Source organism: Purpureocillium lilacinum (genome assembly GCF_023168085.1).
Source record: "Purpureocillium lilacinum CBS 284.36 DNA, scaffold_4, whole genome shotgun sequence".
In the NCBI taxonomy this organism is placed as follows: domain Eukaryota; kingdom Fungi; phylum Ascomycota; class Sordariomycetes; order Hypocreales; family Ophiocordycipitaceae; genus Purpureocillium; species Purpureocillium lilacinum.
The window spans coordinates 2,320,864-2,331,969 of NW_027072114.1; the positions used below are offsets into that span (position 1 = coordinate 2,320,864).

At 60.6% G+C, this 11,106-nt stretch overlaps 5 protein-coding genes across 5 annotated transcripts; 2 read left to right on the top strand and 3 right to left on the bottom strand.

Moving 5' to 3' along the window:
* Positions 1-1,847: 1,847 nt before the first annotated feature.
* Positions 1,848-2,555, top strand: PLICBS_005877 (uncharacterized protein; the record flags this gene model as incomplete). Its single annotated transcript, XM_018319604.2, has 1 exon — positions 1,848-2,555. One exon carries the CDS (start codon positions 1,848-1,850, stop codon positions 2,553-2,555), a length of 708 nt encoding a protein of 235 aa, XP_018182078.2.
* Positions 2,556-3,071: 516 nt separating this feature from the next.
* On the bottom strand, positions 3,072-5,624 carry PLICBS_005878 (uncharacterized protein; the record flags this gene model as incomplete). The annotated part of the gene is made up of 3 exons (XM_018319605.2): positions 3,072-3,591; positions 3,665-5,272; positions 5,347-5,624. 3 exons carry the CDS (start codon positions 5,622-5,624, stop codon positions 3,072-3,074), a joined length of 2,406 nt encoding a protein of 801 aa, XP_018182079.2.
* A 946-nt stretch (positions 5,625-6,570) lies between these two features.
* Positions 6,571-7,266, bottom strand: PLICBS_005879 (uncharacterized protein; the record flags this gene model as incomplete). The annotated part of the gene is made up of 1 exon (XM_018319606.2): positions 6,571-7,266. The coding sequence occupies one exon, from the start codon at positions 7,264-7,266 to the stop codon at positions 6,571-6,573; it is 696 nt and encodes a 231-aa protein (XP_018182080.2).
* Positions 7,267-7,656: 390 nt separating this feature from the next.
* On the top strand, positions 7,657-8,815 carry PLICBS_005880 (uncharacterized protein; the record flags this gene model as incomplete). Its single annotated transcript, XM_018319607.2, has 2 exons — positions 7,657-7,665; positions 7,727-8,815. The coding sequence occupies 2 exons, from the start codon at positions 7,657-7,659 to the stop codon at positions 8,813-8,815; spliced, it is 1,098 nt and encodes a 365-aa protein (XP_018182081.2).
* Positions 8,816-8,941: 126 nt separating this feature from the next.
* On the bottom strand, positions 8,942-10,871 carry PLICBS_005881 (uncharacterized protein; the record flags this gene model as incomplete). The annotated part of the gene is made up of 5 exons (XM_018319608.2): positions 8,942-9,336; positions 9,391-9,773; positions 9,824-10,030; positions 10,112-10,358; positions 10,430-10,871. 5 exons carry the CDS (start codon positions 10,869-10,871, stop codon positions 8,942-8,944), a joined length of 1,674 nt encoding a protein of 557 aa, XP_018182082.1.
* Positions 10,872-11,106: the final 235 nt, after the last annotated feature.

The following is an 11,106-nucleotide window of genomic DNA, read 5'->3' on the forward strand; positions in this document are numbered from 1 at the left end:
TTCCTCGGCCATTCGTCCGTCCATCCCATCCCATCCATCACTCTTGTTCCTCCCCGCCATCGCAAGCCACACCGGACCGGGGACGCCCTGCCATGCCTGCCTCGGCCTCCACCCAAGTCATGAGCTTGGCCCACGGGCCGCCCCCCGTCCCATGCGAACCCACCCCTGCAAGCCGCCAGTGCTTCGACGGGGCGGAGACGACGCCGCCGCCGCCGCCGTCGCCCACGGAAGGGACCGCTTCGGCAGCATCCAATGCTTGGCTCCCTGGCTCCAGCAGGGAAGCTTGCTAGCAGCCGGCCCGCCGCACGCCAGGAACTTCAGCAGACACGCACACACATACAGCCAGCCACTGGGAATAATCGATAAATCACGAGAGGGTCCCGCTTCTCAACTTGCTTGACTTTTGCCGGCGCCAACGAGGCTGTCTGTCGCTCTCTCTCGGCTCGGTTCTTGCCCCCCCGCCGGCCGGTCTCCCCCACTGCTGTCCAGCCGGGGCGCTGCAAGGCACCATCGCGCGATGGGAGGGGTCGCAAAAGCCCGCACCTGTGTTGTGACTCGTGAGTCAGCGGTATTCACGCAGGAGATGGTGATGTGCGCTTTGGTCGGGCGAGATCTGTCTGGCCATGACATGATGGCGCAAAACTGGCCTCGTGTAGACGGATGGTGGCACAGTCAGTCGGACGCCATGAATAGCAGCTGCGAGACCCGTCCCTCCCAATGTGACCCGGCGCGGGTGCCTGAGTCGCTCCCGCGGTGTTAACCTAGGGTCCTCCACGAAGTACAGTACGCCGCCTCCGGCAGAATAACATACAGTAGCAACAGCATCGGCTCACCGTCTTTTACGCACGCGGTAGTCCTTCCCGGCACGGGCACACGACCAACGCATGCGTCGCGTGTGCTCGTCCTACCCAGCATCTCCGTCTGCCGTGGCATCGTCGCCTCTGACGTGGTACCCGAGGCTCTTTTCTCCTCCTCACAAGCCGGTCACCCCTCGTCACTCTGCCGGCGCGTTCTTCAACGCACACATGCAGAGCTAGTATCGGGCGCGCGCGGCTGATCGGCACTGGCAAGTGACGCGCTGCAAACGCCACCCTGCAGGCCTGAGACTTCTGTTGTCCTCGCGGCATGGAGGCCGCTGTCAAGGCCTGGCCCCCATTTGCACATGCTTGTGGCGCTGGCAACCGCGACATGTGCTTGTCCAGCTGATTGCCTGCAGAGCGCAGCCAGCCAGCATGTCGGAGGTTTGTTTCTCCTGCTACCAATGTCGTGTCCAGCCTTGGCTGGCGGGGTGAAAGCTTGAAGTCTTGTCGGCGACTCAGTGAGACACCATGTTGCAGCTCCTTTGTTGCCGGCGAGTCGATTCCCCGGTGCGGAGTGCAGACGCCATCGACTATCTTGATTGGTGTCGCGTGCTGTAGACCATTTTTTATCCTATTTATGGCTTGTGTCGAGGTATACTGGCCCAAAGAGGAACAGGAGACCATCTTTGGTCCGTTCCATCACAGAGTTGTGGCCTGAACTTGGAACACAACAAAGGTTCCAAAGGCAGGATGAAGTTGTTGAGGCGGCAAAAGGCAGGCAGAGTAAGCGGGCTGATCCTCCCCGAGGCAAGATGGGGTTGAGTCATATACGAGATAGAACCGCATCAATCCGTCACTGGCCCCCAATATGAAGGCTATGCTACGCCTTCAATCCGAGCGCGACTTGAAGAGCCGCAGGCGGGGAATAGCCCAAGGCTCAGCGACGTCAAGACGTGCGCGAGACTGTGAACAGCGCTTCGTCTAAGCGCACAGCAAGGTCAGCTCGGTCTCGCTCCACGAACAGCACGGTGTATCGACACGCCCAGCATGGAAACAACACCAATCCCCAAGACGGCGCTCAAGTCGCTCTCCGTCAAGACCACCCTCCCCACGCTGCCCTACCCACCGCTCTCATCCCGTCCCGTCATCAAAACCGCACGCCTCCTCATCCGGCCCTTCTCCGCGACGGACCTCGACGCCCTGCACGCGCTCCGCACCCAGCCCGAGGTCATGGCCTGGATGCCCCTCGGGCAGATCGACCCGGACGTGGCAAAGACGCAGGCCGTCCTCGAGAAGAAGCTCCTGCACGACGACCAAAACTACAGCTACGCCATCTGCCTGGCCTCGTCGGGCGCGCTCATCGGCACGGGCGGCTGCCACTCCCGCGGCGGGGGCATGCTCGGCTGGCCCGAGATCGGGTACATGCTGCGGCGGGAGGCCTGGGGGATGGGCTACGGGACGGAGTTTCTCGCGGGGTTCCTCGAGGCGTGGTGGGCGCTGCCGCGGGGCGAGGCGGCGCTGACGGTGGATGTGAGCACGCTGGACGATGATGGCGGTGCGGTGGGCTGCGACGGGCAGGTCGTGGCGCGGGAGTGCATCTCGTCGTTTACGCGCGAGGATAACCGCGCGAGTCGCAGGGTGATGTGCAAGGCGGGCATGAGCCTCGTCAAGGTGTGGGAGGTGATTGACATGCGCGACGGGAAGACCCCTATTGATCTGTACGGCTACGTTGTGCGGAGGCCCGGGCCGTGCTGATGCTCCATGGTTCATGTTCTGTTATGTTGCTGACGTTGGATGGACATGATACTGACGTGACGCCCGCCGGCTGGCTGCTCCCCCTTTGTTGAACTTTTTTGGTGTTTTCTAACCACGCAAGATGCCCACGCGCAGAATAGCCGTCTGGTTAGGTGCGATATGCCCTTGACGCGTGGTGCTGTCCACGGGCGCTCGCACAAGCTCCTGACAACAACCTCTGGACTTGCATGATGTGCGTTCTCCATCGACCGATGTCTAGATATATATGTGTGTATTGATGAATAAATAAATATATATATATATATACCCGATGGTCTTTGGCACTTCCATGGCATCCACTGGCCACTCAACGTGTGCAGTCGCCTCTCATTAGTCTTCCACGTATTGTCCGATCGCTCAACACATAGGCGCCCCTTTGCATCCCAACCCGCCACCCAAAGCTTCATTAATAAACATTAGCTCGTCGAGAAGCTTCGCTTTTCGTATCACCACCAAACGCCACCATCATCATCGTCGTCACGTCAAGTCGCCCCCAAACGCCGTCTCCCAGTCCTCCGCGCTCCCCGCCCGCAGAAACTCCATCCACCCGCCATCGTCCCCCATGACCACGTCCGCGGCCTCCAGCGGCGGCACGTTGGGCCACATCATGCTGAACACGTTGTTGATTTGCGTTTCGGGGCTCTCCCCCACCGGTAGGCTGTCCGCCATGTACGGCGGCATGTCGTTCGGGGGTTGTGCCGTGGTGGTGGCTGTTGTCGCCGCGTGGCCTGCCTCGCCGTCTGTGGCCGTGGCCGTACCGTCTGCGGGTGTGTGTGCCTGGGACTGGGACGGGACCGCTGCTGTGCCGTCGAGGTACCGCCCGCTTAGTTCGGCGATGACGCGGTGGCAGCGCGAGGAGCTGGCGTTGAAGGGCGCCATGCCGCTGATGGTCTTGAGGGTGGCGCCGATTTGGCGTCGCCAGTCGGCGGCTTCTGGTGCTGTCGGGTCGTTGCGGAGGCAGATGCATGGGATGAGCGCGGCCTGGAACAGGAAATATCTAGTTTGAATGTCAGCACATATTCATGGCACGGACTGCGTAAGCATGAAAGACGGTTCTGAAGGGCACTTACAGCCCGTACCAGGCAGAGAGCCGGTTGTGCTCCTGCCTCTCCCAGAACTCGTCGATGGAGTCAATCGTCGCCTTTGCTTCGGCCAGACACCGGTCATACGCCGTCGCGCTCGCCTCGTCTGCGTCGGGCTTCCTCCTCAGCGCGCGGCGGATCACAAACGGGCGGTACATGATGACGCGCAGGTTGCGCATGCGCCACACCATGACGGCCTGCGGGAGGGCATACCGCGGCGCCACGGGCGTGCCCTCGGCAAAGTAGACGGGCACGCCGGCCTTCCACGTCTCGATGTGGTCGGCGTCGAGGCGGAGCAGCTCCTCGGCCGAGGGAAACGGCTTGGAGATGACCTTTTCGTAGCAGCCGTGCGTGGCGATGTGGAAGCGCGCCTGCGTGGCGACGGCCGTGTAGGGCGTCGCCTGGGCGCTCTCGGGCGGGTACGTCTGCGACGCGGCGGTGAGGTCCTTGTCGTTGACGTTGAGCGGGTACGAGACCTCGACGCCCTTGTGCGGCCAGACGTCCGGGCGGCCAAAGGTGATGGAGGCGCCGATGTCGAAGGAGCATAGCGTCCACCACACGCGCCGCCGGATCTCCATGCTCAGCGGCGCGATGTTCCACCCCTGGAACTCCTTGTGCAGGCCGAGCCCCATGGCCATGCGCCCGGACAGCCCCAGGTAGTTGTACCCGGAGTTGGGCTTGTCGCGCTTCTGCTGGTAGTTGGACGCCAGCGTCAGGGCCATGACCAGGCTGAGGTTGCCGACCTCGAGGAAGTTGAAGCCCAGGATGGAGCGTGCCTGCGCGAAGAGCGCCAGGTCCAGCGTGTCCGCGGAGGAGCTGGCCGAGGTCCAGACGCCGATGGCGGCGACGATGTATGCCAGCGCGGTCCAGCACGCGCCGTTGGGACGGGGGATGACCTCGCTGTACTGCGCACGGAAGGTGGGCTCGTGCACGATCGGGTAGCAGACGTGGTAGAGGCGGAAGTAGGAGTCGATCATGGCTTCGGCGATGTGGCGGTTGGGATTCGGCTGGGGGGTCATGGGAGTGGCCATTGGAAACGACGACCCGGCTTCGTATTCTGGCCTCGACTGTACTCGTTTCCTGGTATTAGGGTCGAGGAGGCGGAGGAGTGCCGCGCCAGATGCCACTCCGAGATAGCCTCCTTCCCGCTCGTTGACACTCAAAGACGCCATGCCGTCAGATATGGGCGTGTCGTCTATACTCCCCTCGAGCGCATCTGGGGACAAGCCTTGTGCATACGGAGAGTCCTTTTCGCTCCATTCAAAGTCCTCTAGCGGTGGTCCTTCGAGCATCCGTTGATTCTCGGCATCAACATGGCGAGCGCCGCCGCCGTCTGACGCAGAGTACTGGGGTGGTGGGCAGGGAAGCGAACTCCGTCTCGTAGCATGCGGATTGGTGGCTTTTGGCTCCTCGTCCTGACTCCGCGGACGAGGCGGATCTCCAGCAAAGTCAAACGACTCTTCGGGTTGCCTCGTAGAGGGAGCAGGGCCAGCACCAGCACGCTCCCACGACCGCAAGTGAGGCGGCACCAGTGCTCTCATCTGCCTCAACAGCGCCTCCGCCCTCTCCAACCTGGCCTCAACTTCAGTGAGATGCCTGCGATGAGTCTGTCAGCGAATGATCGGCATACGGATGAGCGCCGCAGTTCAGAATAAATGCCGGCCACGTACTTGCGGGTCAGGGGCGTCCTCGAGTGCTTCTCATACAGACAATGCCTTCGATACTTGATGCAAAGATCACACGTCGGCAAAGCCCTGTTGCAACGAGCCTTGCGGCGCCTGCACTCCTTGCACGCCTGGTCCGAGGAGCCGATGTAGGACATGTCCAGAAGGGGATCCTGCTCGGCGGCATACTCACCGGCGACGCCATTCCCCGCGGGGGTCGTCGCCGCCGTCGCCGCCGCCGCCGCGCCGGGATGGCCAAGAAGCGAAGAAGGCGTCGATTCCATGGCTGATAAGAGACTGCAAGGTCGACAGTCACCTTGAAGCGTGAGGTTTTGTTCTGACGAAAGAACGTTGCCTGCTCGCTGCCAGAGCGGCTGCGGAGTCGCTTCGGAGATGTAGTGGGGCTCTCCGGCCAACTTTGGTTCAGTGGCTTGAGGGGCGGCCGCCCGCCGGTGAAGATTGTGTTTCTAAACGGAGCCCAGAGCGCCGGCACTCAGCACGGGCAGACCACCCCCGCCCCTCCTTCCAGGTTCTCCACCTCGACCGCCCGTCGGGAGCCAAGTGGACTGCTTACGAGACGCTGGTCGTTTTTTTCTTCTCTCGTGACTGACTGCATTGCCCGTGAGTGAGGTGTGGTTTCGGCGAGCTCGGCGCATTTGCCGATGGCACATAGATCAAAAATGTGAGGCCCGCCGGGCTCAATCACAAACCAAGACTTGCGACCTACCCGGTATGACCGGCTGTAAAGCGCCGCCGCTTCAATGCTTTGCTGTAAATGCAAAGTAACGTACATTTGTGCTGAAGATCGTCGAGGAAGCTGCCTCTCAGCAGTGTCTCGCAAGTTCACAATCATTTCTGCAAGCTGGGTGGATGTTTTCGGCCTCGTCTTCGTATCAAAGCTACCGCCAACAGCACACCAACTTGCCCGCGCACGTCAATCTTGACTTTCGGCAGTTGTGGTAACACGACAAAATTAATCTCCCAGACACCACGTTTTATGCCGTGTAGAAAGCTTCTAGAAGCCGTGCCTCGGCGCTGATCCCGATCTGGCCGTGGTTGGCGCATGGCAGGGCGACTGTCGCCCAACACGCTCTGTGCATTGAACCGCCCAAGCGGTCCGCCTGCAGGAGGCAGGACCAACGACGGCAATGGCAGATGCCGTTTCAAGGCAGCGGGCGCACCTTGGAACTTTGGGACGGTCATGCTGGGCGTCGTGAAATGATACTCTAGTCAGGGCTTGCCATTACGCTCCTCTATGCTCTCCACCAGGACGTCATATCTCCCAAAGCTATGCTTCATCACATATTCCCCATTCACCATGTCGTTCTCCTGCGCCCGCTTCAGCGCGTCAGCCATTGTGTTCTCAATCCCCGCCTTCAGGTGTCGAGCCGCGACCCTCTGGCGCGCCAGCTCGGCGTCCACCCGGACGAGCCACCGATCGTCCACTTCGTCGGCAATCCTGCTCCAGGGGCCCTCGTCGCACAGTAAATAATTCCCTTCAAAGATGCACACCTCGACGTCAGAAGCCACGCTTAATCCCCCCTCTACCGGATCTTTGACGGCGTGGTCGAATGTTGGCGCGGAGACGACACCCCGGCCGGCTCGGTCCCGGAGCCGGATCACCAGGTCCGCGGCGGCGGCGCCGTCAAACGTCCACGGGGCGCCTCTGCGAGCCAACGCTTCGGTCGCATTGGGCAGCGCGCGCAGTGTGGAGAGAGGTAGGTGAAAGCCGTCGGCTGAGATGGCGACGATGGAGGGCCCCGTCGGTGAGCGCTTGACGAGATCGACGACGTGCCGGGCGATGGTGGTTTTGCCTGACCCGGGCGGCCCGGAGACGGCGATGATGAGCCTGCGCTGGCCGCGCGCCTTGGCTGCTGTCCACTGTTGGCGGACGCGGTCGGCCAGGGCCTCATACGTGGCGTCCATTGTGTCCATTTCTTGAGTTATTGTGTAGGAGATTATGAGAATCTCCGTGGGCAAGCTCGTGCTCGCCCGGCGGCATGAACATATACCTGGCGCCGGAGCACAGCTCTCCAGGCATGTGGGGTCGATTCGACCCGGACCGGAGAGCAGCGGGAAGCGTACAGTCGCCCTCATGGCTCCGCTCACACCTTGGGGATTTTCCTGTTTGGGCTGCTTCCCCGCATTCATGTCCCGGAGCCCGGGGAGGCTCAGCTACGGATATGAGCTGATGGGGTAAATTGAGAAGGGGAGGTTTGCGTACCCTTGAAAGGATCTCTGTATGCTTCAACAAGCCAATTGACCTGACGGTGCAGCGCCTGAACATCAAAATTACAAGTGACCCGTGCTTCGACCATGGCTGAAGTGGCAAGCGCCCGACTCGTGTGTTATCGGAAGACACCCCCCATTCTCTAACACGCCTCAGAACAAGGCCCTCGTCCTGGAGTCCATCCAGAAGCTCTCCTTCCAAGACCGCCCTGCCGCGGCGACCCTTCCCGACGCCCACTCCGTCCGCGTCCACGTCCGGCAGACGGGCATCTGCGGCAGCGACGTGCACTTTTGGCAGCGCGGCCGCATCGGCGACTTCATCGTCCGCAGCCCCATGGTCCTCGGCCACGAGAGCGGCGGCGTCGTCGTCGAGGTCGGCGCCGAGGTCTCCAACGTGCGTGTCGGGGACCGCGTCGCGATCGAACCGGGTCTGCCGTGCCGGTGGTGCGAATACTGTCGCTCCGGCTTCTATAACCTATGCGGCGATACAGTCTTTGCGGCGACGCCGCCGCACGACGGGACGTTGCAAAATTACTACACTACTGCGGCAGATTTTGTGTACCCCATTCCCGATGGCATGACTGATGAGGAGGCTGCGCTTGTCGAGCCCGTGGCCGTGGCGGTTCAGGTTGCGAAGACGGCTGATCTGAGGGCTAACCAGACGGTGCTCGTGTTTGGATGCGGACCCATCGGCGTCCTCTGTCAAGCTGTAGCAAAGGCATACGGTGCAAGCAAGGTCATCGGCGTTGACGTCTCTGAAGCGCGCACCGAGTTTGCGAGAGCCTTTGCTGCGGATGGCGTCTATGTGTCTAAACCCGCGCAGTCTAGCGGCACCGACGCAGATCCAGTCGAACACGCCAGATCAGTGGCCGATGACATCATTTCCCAGTTCCAGCTCGGAGAAGGTGCAGATGTGGTGCTCGAGTGCACCGGCGCAGAGCCCTGTATCCAGGCAGGCATCTTTGCCACGAGGAAGGGCGGGACCTTTGTACAGGCGGGCATGGGCAAGGAAAACGTCGTCTTCCCCATCACCGCGGCGTGCACCAGGGGACTCACCATTAGAGGGTCCATTCGGTACACGACGGGGTGCTATCAACAAGCTGTGCAGCTGATTTGGAGTGGCAAAGTGCAGCCGGCGAGATTGATTACGCATCGATTCGCATTTGATGATGCCGACAAGGCATTTGAGACGGTGAAAAGGGCAGAGGAAAGCACGCTCAAGGTAATGATTGCAGGCGTTCAATGAGCTGCGTCGAATGGCCAGGAAACAAAGAGACAGATTGAAGATTGTGCTTAGGAGCGTGACGACATGGGTGGAAAGCACCGGCTGAGCTTCAATTGAATCTAGGAAATTTACTCTCCCGGAACAAAACTAAACCTCCTTCTCCTGCACCGTGCTGTGGAAGCTCGGCCTCCTCCTCGTCTGGTCGGCAAACACCTTCTGGAACCGGCCGCTCGCAATGTTGGACATGTTCTCCTTGACGCCCGCCCAGTTCTCGCGCACAATGTCCATGGTTGGCCGCGAAAACACCTCGTCAATCTCCTCGAGCGTCTTGTCCTTGGTCTCGGGCATGAAGAAGATCTGGTATACCTCGCCGATGACGGCGATGCCGCCGTAGAAGCCCAGTGCCAGGCCCGTCTTGGTCATGGCGTCCTGCATGGCCGTGAAGTTGTAGGTGACGATGAACGAGGCGAGGAACAGCAGCGCGTCGGAGGTGGTCATGCCGTAGCTGCGCAGGTACGTCGGGTAGACTTCTGCTGGGATGACTGGGGACGATATTAGAGTCGACCGTTTTGAGAGGGCATGATTAGGAAACATACCCCATGTCAGACAGGCATAGGAGCCAAAGAAGCCCATGTAAATGATGAGTCCAGTAAGATAGAGACCCTCAACAGCCATGGTGTGCGTTGCAAGGTCGATCTGGTAGCTGACGCCAATGAGCACCAAACCAATGAAGAATCCCGGCAACATCATGATGGCCCAGAAGCGGCGGCCGCACGTCTCCATGAGGAAGATGGCAGGAATGGTGCCGATGAGGAGGGACCCGCCGCCGACAAGAGACATGTAGTTTGCCTTTTCGGCGTCGAAGCCAATCTCGTGCATGAGAACCGACATGTAGTACATGATTGCGTTGACACCCGTGAGCTGGCCGAGGAGGATCATGATGTTGGCGTAGACCAGGGCGCGACGGGCGCGGGGAACACTGCGACTGTAAGCTAAACTGAATGTCAATGTGCAAGGCTCAAGACGTACGTAAAGAAGTCCATCCAGGGGTAGCGCTTGTTCTTGGCACCCTCGTGGACCTCAGTGTCTTCCTCGCGCACGGCAGCCGCCATGACGAAGAACTCCTCGCGGGATTCGGACGACTCAACGCCGCGGATGCGCTTCCACACCTTGAAAGCGTCGAGCGTCTTGCCCTTGTGCATGAGGTAGCGAGGACTCTCAGGCAAGAAGAGCATGCTGCTCCGTGTCAGCGCCTGTACAACAATCACGATTCACGTGCGCCAACCGCTCCTCTCCAGTGGCCAAGTGGTAACTCACCCGAAAAACATGATGGTGGAAAAGACAAGCGAAGACCCGAGGATGTATCGCCAGTTGCCAGGTACCTTGAGGAACATGGCCGCGACGGCATACCCGAGGACCTCGCCGAGGGCAATGTTGAACTGGTACAGAGAGACGAGGTTGCCTCGGATGCGACGCTCGACCGTCTCGGCGACGTACACGGGGACGGTACCGCCCTCGAGACCGACGCCGAGACCGAGGATGACGCGGGATGCGACAATCATGCCTACGCGCCATTGTCAGCATACATCAAAGACATGGCCCGCCGTTAGCAAAGAGGTAAGAAACTAGACATACCAAAGTTGATGGAGCCTGCCTCGAGCGCAGCGCCCACGGTATACAGCATAATGGAAATCATAATGGCCCACTTCCTGCCAAAGTACTCGTTTGTGGGAGACAGCAGCAGCGCACCGCCGACAGCGCCCAGCGGCATGCCGGCGTTGACAAGGCTGTTCTGGCGGTCGTCGAGCCCCAGGTCCTTGGGCAGGTAGAGGTTGGCGCCGGAGATGAGGCTCTGGTCCAGGCCGGACAGCAGGCCGCCCATGCTGGCGAAGGCGACGAGCAGCCACGTAAAGTGCCGCGGGTCGCGGAACTCGACATTGAAGAAGCCGCGATCCAGGCCGCCGCTGGCCTCGAGCTGGCGCTCCATGTCGTCGATGAGGGCATTGACCTCGTGGCCGCCGGCGCGGGCGACCTCGAGGGCCTCAAACTCGGTCTTGTCCACGCCACCGCCCGTCATGATGACTGTTTAATCGCGATGTCTCGTTTCCTCTTTTTTTTTTTTTTTTTGTTGTTCAGTCTCCCCGCCAGAGCGTATGATAACAGAGGACGGTAAAGGGCAGAAAGAAACACAAGAAGGCGGTGAGTTGTCCGAAACCCCAGAGATGAAGGGGGTTGCGTAACAGATAACTTAATGTGTCACCAGACGGGAGGAGATGACCAACTCACGGACACGACCACACGGCCACGCTTTG